General features: G+C 32.7%; 1 protein-coding gene across 1 annotated transcript; it reads right to left on the bottom strand.

Annotated features, from left to right (window-relative positions):
- Nucleotides 1-2,697: 2,697 nt before the first annotated feature.
- LOC129284475 (non-specific lipid transfer protein GPI-anchored 7-like) lies at nucleotides 2,698-4,249 on the bottom strand. Its single transcript, XM_054919969.1, has 3 exons — nucleotides 3,725-4,249; nucleotides 3,520-3,558; nucleotides 2,698-2,944 (listed from the first exon to the last, which is right to left on the bottom strand). The coding sequence occupies exons 1-3, from the start codon at nucleotides 4,047-4,049 to the stop codon at nucleotides 2,844-2,846; spliced, it is 465 nt and encodes a 154-aa protein (XP_054775944.1). The 5' UTR covers nucleotides 4,050-4,249; the 3' UTR covers nucleotides 2,698-2,843.
- Between the last annotated feature and the right edge of the window lie 4,228 nt (nucleotides 4,250-8,477).

The following is an 8,477-nucleotide window of genomic DNA, read 5'->3' as shown; positions in this document are numbered from 1 at the left end:
GAAATGAGATCGCAAACTGTATTCACGGTTCGTATCCGGTTATACTTAAGTTGACTGAGTCCCGTGGCAAACCAGATACGTAGAATTTGTTTTGTTTGTATTGTACACAAATTCAATCCCTTAGGTTGACGAGAAGTGCCTTGCATTTAATTTGGCAAACTTAAGTTGAAACCAATGGAGTTCCTTCTCGATCGCAGAATTTTCAACATCGCAATTTCTCGGTCTAGAGAAGATGTGAATGAAAAGTGACGACATTATCGGACTCGAGGAAAAAAAAGAGAGGGACGGCTTACCTAGAGATTCCAGTAGACTACGAGACAGAGATAAACTGGTGGTTCTTGTAAAATTCCATCCTACGCAAGCATCGGATGCCATTAATATGCAACGCCCAATAGTTGATGAATCATTTTCCCCGTAGAAGGGAAGCTTTTGAGTTTATACTTGAAAATGGGTACGGAGACGTACAGCTCCCACCTCTCTAAAGACTAGAGCAGAAAAATATTATACATTCCTTCCCCACTTAAAAAAATATAAATCATTTTTAATTAAATTATATATTTTAATAAATTATAATTAATTGTATTTAAATTGATCTCATTTATTATTTTTATTTTTATTTAATAAAGTATCTTATTTAAAGATAAAAAGTTGGGAAAATAACAATAAAATTCTTTTAAATCATATAAATGATAATATGATATTTCAAAATGCTATAAATCCATTGAAGAGACTTTTATATCAATAAATTTAAATGAAAAAATTATTTTTTATTGAAAAGTTATATTTTTTTGTTCAATTCTTACAATTCTCTAAGTGAAAGTCATCATTTCTTAAATAAAAGTTGTCATTGAGATTTATTATTTTAAGAATTTATTTTTTAATGATAAAAATTACACTTGATGAGTTATAATTTTTTATTAAATTTTTTTTATTCACATAATAAAAGTTATTATTTCTTAAGTAAAAATTATAATTGAGGCTTTTTTTAAAACAAAAATTACACTTGATAAGTTTTGATTTCTTGTTCAATTCTTGTAAATAAAATTTGCTATTTTTTATACAAATATTGTGATTGGGACTTGTTATTTTCAATAAGAGCAAAATAATTTTTTTACTTTAAAATTTATTAACATAGAAATCCCTTGGAACTTCAATGGAATTATGACATTTCAAATAATTAAATTATCATTTATATAATTCAAAAAGATTTTATTATTATTTTTTCTAAAAAGTTAAAATAATTTATTTAAGAATATTTTTTTAAAAAATTATTAATTATACAGTGAAAAATTAAAACATTTCTATGTTTTTTAACATCTAATATAAAAAAAATGTCTTATATTTTTTTAAACGAAGGGAGTATTCTAAATCAAAAAATTAATTACTCGTAAATCTGAATCACTTGTCAATACTAAATTTTGATTTGTAAATATTGATATTTGATCTATAAATACTAAATTTTAATTCTCCCTCTAGAATAAATCACTTGCAATTTTTTTAAAAAAATTATTGACTGATAATTTTTCTTCTAAATAAATATTTAATAGTTATTTTGCAACAGATGCTCTCCAAATCTGGGATGAGAAGACCTTCACGGCAAGGGAACCGAAACGAACCTTGTAAATATTAAATTTTGACATGTAAATAATTAAAAAATTAATTAATTTCTTTATTTATAACCTAGAAGTAATTCTTTCTTTTTGTAAAGGAACCAATATGTAACGTCAAAGGGGTGAAACCCTTGAAGTTGAGGGTGGAAGGCCTTGGATATGATTGCCCACGGAAAGTTTGAAAGAACACCCGATGGCCTTTTGACCAAATTGAAACCTGAGGCCCAGACCAATAATGAAGGGTCCATGGTTGTGGGCCCCAATTGTTAGTTTTCATGGGCTTGAAGCCTAATTATTTAGTTCCAATTCTCGGTTCTTTACCACGTCCAGCCTAAACTTATCTCTGTGTAACATTGGGCCGTGGGGGGTTTGATTCCTCACTCATGTGAATGTAAAACACTCTATGGCCAGCCGTTTGCCTCCTTGTAGGAGACCCCGCGGCGAAAGGATTAGTTACTGCTACCGGCGGTGGATATCTTGGGTAATAAAAAGAAAAAAACATTGGGCCGTGGGGGAACCGAGGGAAATCTCAAATTAAGCGCATGGCCATTCCATTCTAATGCCGTTCGAGCAAGGCCACCAAATTGATTCATTGTTTTTGCAATTGCAGGAGTCAAATTAAACCGAGGATTTGCAGAATGCTTCGCCAAGTCTCAGAAATGAGAGATTCTTCACGATTTACACCAAAGAGCGCACCAAGAGGGATGAAAGGAATTAAAGGTGCTTTACTTTCTTCAATTGCATTGTAAAATAAGAGTTTTGGATGTTGGTGAAAAATAAATTACCAGCAGAGCACTGGTAATGGGGCAGCCCTTTACATGTTCGAATATTTAATTCTTATATACAGCCAATCCCATCGTAACAGTACACCGGTTATCAATTTTGCGATGAGCTTACTCTGTTAGATGTGAATATTTATTTTGGCACATTGCAAGCCCGTGTTGAGTTGACCAAGCAGCGCATTGGCATTTAAGTTTCAAGCTTAGAATGATTGGGTTTTTTGTCATTGAAGTTCAGTTTCCATTCAAGAACAAAAAACAGAGAAACTGAGAGTATGACAAGGCAGAACACAAGGCGAGAAGGGGTGTAAACAAAAAGTCCCGCTGAGAGAGGCGTCTCAACAACTACAAGTAAAACGGAACAACAGAGTAGTAGCCAATATATGAAAATAGAGCAGTGATTATTAAACAAGCAGTTTCCAAAAATGGAAAATGTTTCTTTACTAAATCGTAATTAAAAATGAAACAGCATGGCGGCACCTAATAGGAGTAAGAAAGCGAGCCCAGTAGTGCATGACACCCTGCCTGCATCTCCACCGTCAGCCCCGGGCGTTGCTGAAAGGCCAAAATGAAAATGGGTAGTTAAAAAATTGCCACTGCTCATAGATATCGGTGCATGGTAAGAGTTTGTGATATGGATATTTATCTGCAGTTTGATTTCTCAACCAATTGCTGTTTTTTTCTTAATTTGCTTCCACTGCTCCTAAGAGTCATCTTTACGAGAAAATCTTTGTCCAGTGCACCACATTTTTCTAATAAAAAAATTCGGGATTTCATTGACTTGGTAAAACTCGGGCTACCGAAGGGACAACTGAACAGCTAGCCTCTTGAGTTTCAAATAAAGTTGCCAAAACTCTCAATGTCTCCAGCTGGAACGGAGTGATCGTTCTCACTTTTTTGACTTGGATTTCTAGCAAGATGCATGCATTCAAACTCGCCAAGCATTTTTCAATTTGTTGAAGCCAAACCCACATGATCAAGCAGGATAGCTATACCCTCCACTTTTTCTCTCCTTGTTGGCTGAAGGACTAAAATCAACCTTATAACGTACAAACTAAACCACTCCATTTTAACTGCTCAGAAAGAAGGTTTTGGAAACGTAGGAATAACGGGGTAAGAGTTGTCCGTACCTTGGGGTAATGTCGCTTCAGTTGGAGGCGGAACCGAAGCTGGAAGTTGGGTTCCAAAAATGTTCAAGACACGAAAAGATATAAGCTGTTAGTAGTTAATTCACACACAAAACCAGATGCGATGATATAGATGAGCATCATGGGTTGGTGTTGGTTTGAGTGAAAAGTAGATGATGAGGAGAAAACGAGGGAGGAATAAGAGTACCTTCACAGGAAGCGAAAGAGACGGTGAGACCGCAGCGGCGAATGAGGCGGAGAGCGATGGTGCGGTTGAGGCCTAAGCTCTGAAGAAAATCGGTGTCGGAATAAACGGAGCAGAGGCAAGAGAGATCGTTAATGACCATGTTTTGGATGGGGTTGCAGCAAACGAGGGAAGGATTTGCAGAGTCGACGAAGTCCAAGCATGGAGCTAGCTGCTGAGCGCAATTTGTGTCTACCTGTGCCTCTCCCGCCGCTGCCATCACCGCCGCCGCCGCCGCCACAACCAAGCTGGCCATCACCATCCCCTTGTTCCATCCTCCTCCGTTCATCTTCTTCTTCTCAGTTACTTTTTCTCAACTACTTTCTCCCGAAGTACGCTTCTTCAATTTCTTCCTTAATTTGATTTCAATGCCTTCCCCTCTCTATTCCCTTATATATGTGCGTGGATATGCCTCTCTCGTTGCCTTCCACCAACCAAACATGCGCGCCTCTCTATGGACAGTGCCTTCTCTCAATAATTGGCAACTTGGTTTCAGACAGCCCATCCAGTTGCTAATACCTTTGTCCACGTTTTCTTGCATAATAATTTATTGACACCAACTCGTTGCAAAAATTGTTTTTTCATCATAAAAAAAAATTTCAAATTATTATTCTCATAGGCTAAAGAAGTACGAAATTATTTGGTTGGGTGGAAATTTGGAGTTTGAGAAATAAAAGTGGACAGCTTGGTGTTTTGGTAAAAACACATGATTGATCATTTGACTTGTGCATTAATTAGCGTCGCTTGACTTTCCACGCAAACTTTTTCCTTGACTGTACTATATTCTTTATTATCTTGATTCGTGAATAAAATAAATTCTGCGAAACATTTGATGATATTTGCAAATAATTTTGCGAAATGACATGAAGAGTTCCTAAATCTAGCCTGGACTAGTTTTCTATATGAGGATGACGATTAATTATCTTGTGTTTCAATTAACTAGATGCACATATGGCTATAATTTACTAGTATGCTTGAAATTATATGGGAGGAAATCGTATGGAAAATAATAAAATGAGATTAAATCTAATAACTAACAGTTATATCTTATTTTACTACTTGAGAATTTAACCCAAACAGAGTCATGATATAATGGTAAAATTAAATAAATTATAAATTATTTTTTAAATATCTAGGGGCAAGTAGGGGCGCTTGGCTCCGCCCCACACATGGAGATATTCTTTGAGAAAACATTTTTAGAATATGTTTCTACCCACAAAATTTTAGCCCCCGCATAGTGTATTTTCTGGATCCGCCAGTACCCTTAGAAAATGAAACTGTATATGGGAATATATGATGTGGAAGCATATTAATATTTGAAACAATTATATATAGATCCCGTGGAGATAATTTATTTTTAAATAAATCTCACAAAATTTAAAAACAATAACTAAGTGCTTTAAAACTTGAGTGTGATTTAAAATTAAGATAAAAAGGTAATAATACTCCTATTAAACATATACTATACATTACATCAATCAAATAACTTACAACTACTTTATCAGTAATTTATAACTATAACTTTAACTTTTTATAATTGTAACTTCATACATTCAATAATTAAACTGATCAGTTTAATTATTGAATAAATAAAGTTATAGTTATAAAAAATTAAAGTTATAGTTGTAAATTACTGATGAAATAGTTGTAAATAATTAATATTAAACTTTGTTAATAATACATGATTGTTTAACTATTGAATATGTGAAATTATAGTTGTAAAAAGTTAAAATTATTGTTGTAAATTGATGATGAAGTAGTTGTAAATTAATTATTTAATTGATGTAATATATGTTTGATAGAAAAATTATTATCTTTGCAATCTAATTTTAAATTACACTCACGTTTCAAGAAACCTAGTTGTGGTTTTTGAATTTCATGAAATTTCTTGATAAATAAGTCTGCTTCACGAAACCTATTCATAATTTTTCCTTATTATTTTCAATAAAATTGTAATTGATTTCATTATAAATATCTTATTAATTTGGAAACATAATTTAAAAATTTTTGGGGAGTTAAGGTGCAGGGGGCAGACTATTTTAATTAAAAGGGTAAAGAACTTTAATTTAAACACATTTGCCTTCAAATATCCTCTTTTTTCCTTGTCATTATTCACCCAACATAACAGAAGAGAAATTATGCATACATTAAACCCATAAAAGGTTAAACCCACAGATACTCAAAGAAGATGTTTCTGAGTTATACATATAATTGGATTCATGTTATGGTTTGGGGAATATGTAAAAGTGGCATTTTCTTGTTCAATAGCAAAACGACAATCTCCTTGTGACGGGAATATAGCTCATTTAGCGGGATAATGAAACGCGGAATATTCCAAGCACTATAGCCTTTAATAAGTAATATTTCAAACGCGGCATTGTCATAGCATATACATTTTCTATTGCCTTTACACGCGCGCACATCTGCTTCGTAATAAAACATCGCACCAAAAAAATTAAGAAAAAATAACTTGCAGCACAATAATCGTCTTGTTTCCGTTGATTTGACTTTCCGAGCAATCCCGGATCCCCTGTACGAGCGGTTTTTCTCTTTTTTAAATAACTGGAAAATTGTCACCTTATTGAAAATGAGTTCTTACAAATAAATTTCAAACTATACTCAGTGTACTTTATAAATATATAAAATAGATTTAAAATTTTCTTGAGTTGTTTATATGTTTGGTTTGATTCGGTTTAGGATAAAACCTAAATCAAACCAATTGGTTCAAAAGCTAATTAATGTGGGAAAAAATTTAATTAATTCTTGTTCATTACAATAAAATTTTCAGACATGTCAGAGGTGCAGAATCTTAGTATAAACAAGAATTATTGGGCTTTTTTACCTCATTTTGTCCAGATGCCAAGATGTAATAGGTAATGAGAAGAAAGTAATTTTGATTAATGGCGTAAAGCTACAAAGTTACAGAATTACAAGAAAATTAAAAAGAGGAACTAAATCCTAACTATAAGGTAATACAAAAGATAATTAAGTAACAAGATGTCTAGATTGTGTTGTTGTTTGTTGCTTTTTCATTGTTGCCCCTCCTTTACTTATTGAAACTCAATTTATAATACTCATATGAGGTCATTGTGTTTTATTAAACTAGGAGTTTGGATGTTTTGTGTTGAAATATTTGCTCCCACTAGGCATGGGCTTATAAACTTCAAGGCATGTCTAAGTAATAACCCCACGCTCAAATAATGGTTCTCTTGGTATAGTCATTTCAAGTTTTGAAGGTCACATTTTCTCTATAACTTAGCACTTACTTAGTCAAAGAGGTTTTCTTTAGATGAAGAAAGCTCTGCTTATTGCATAATGATTGGCAAACCATTGGTAGAGCGATCCTTACTTACTGCATAATGACTAGCAAACTGGTTGACCTAGCACCATTGATTTTTGAATCTTTGAAAGCTTTGTATCCTGGGAAAGGAGAATACTTTAGTTTTCTCTTATTTGATTACGGGTATTCTCTTAGCTACTGAGGTATCTATTGAAGAATTTGAGCCTCAAATTTTACCCAAGGCTCCCATCAAGTATGACTCTTTTTTGCAATCCTAATACTCTTAAGGAGCATAATGAAGAGGCAAAGCCTAAACATGAGGAGGGTGAGCAATTCAATACTTGGGTTCGCTAGCAATTTGTACTTCTGCGTGAGCAAAACCAAACTACATGGGAGTAGTTGACATAGGTATATTGGCTTAGTAGCAATAAATTTTAGAGGCTCTCAAATACCTCCCTTTACAAGTCTTAGTTGATTCGACTTCTTCTCCTAGTTCAGACACTTAGTGGCTACTTGTGACTACTACACTCGACACCAAACATGACTATGTTTAGTTTATTTTTTTGCTCTCATTGTTTTTGTTTTTAAGATTTTTATATTTTTTGTTGAAACTATCCATGGTACTATATTTTAATTCCTATAACTACTTTCACATCTACAATTGTGTCTATAAATTCATATTGACTATCTTACCTTACTAACTTGAAATATTATGTGCAGTTAACTTTGAAAATTAACAACTTTTTTTATTGTTGTCCTATCACAGGTGCAATGTCTTCTCTTACCTAAGCTATGTTTGTCGTCTACTATCTCTCAATTTAAGTATCTATCAGCTTGAGTTGTCAAGGGAGTACTAGTATCCCTTCCTCTCATTATATTTCTATGTTTTACAAATTGGAGACAATATGTAATTTAAGTGTAGGGGAGGGAGTGATTGTGTTTACTTTTGTTGCATTGCTTGTCTTTGAATTTTATTTTGTTTTTATATTATGAGTTATAGTACATATTTGTGAATAGACTAAAAAAAAGAATTTATTTGGTCTTTTTGTTTGTCTTTGGTAAATATTGCTAAAGTTGAATTGATTTAGACTTAAAAGAATTAAGTTTGATTATGATTTGATCTTTCCTTCTAAGAAATTTAGTAAATAGGCAAGGAATTAAACTCAATACATTTATTATAATTCCATCTCTATAACTTGTTTTTAATCTTTACTGAGATTTATAATAACTATTGGCATATATAAAGATGATTTAAGCATTCATTTTCTTAGCTTGTTTGGCTAAATATCCATCCCATTTAATAAAATTATTTGTTTCATCTATTTGAACATTGGCCTTATTTTAAAATGAAAACAAAAGTCATAAGCCCTTTTGCTAAGCTTAATCCATTTGTCATCCATTTTTATTTTCACTTACTACTTTAATAAGTGTTAATTG

Source organism: Prosopis cineraria, unplaced genomic scaffold (assembly GCF_029017545.1).
Source record: "Prosopis cineraria cultivar Desert tree isolate PC_DT_omini unplaced genomic scaffold, ASM2901754v1 PC10, whole genome shotgun sequence".
NCBI lineage: Eukaryota > Viridiplantae > Streptophyta > Magnoliopsida > Fabales > Fabaceae > Prosopis > Prosopis cineraria.
Note: the sequence above shows the minus strand (reverse complement) of the source record. Positions and strands in the feature narration are given on the sequence as shown.

Coding starts and splice junctions, on each gene's coding strand:
- LOC129284475 (XM_054919969.1), bottom strand. CDS start 4,049: ATGAACGGAGGAGGATGGAACAAGGGGATGGTGATGGCCAGCTTGGTT. Junction 3,559..3,724: donor CTCTTTCGCTTCCTGTGAAG/GTACTCTTATTC, acceptor CCCAACTTCCAG/CTTCGGTTCCGCCTCCAACT. Junction 2,945..3,519: donor TGAAGCGACATTACCCCAAG/GTACGGACAACT, acceptor TTGGCCTTTCAG/CAACGCCCGGGGCTGACGGT.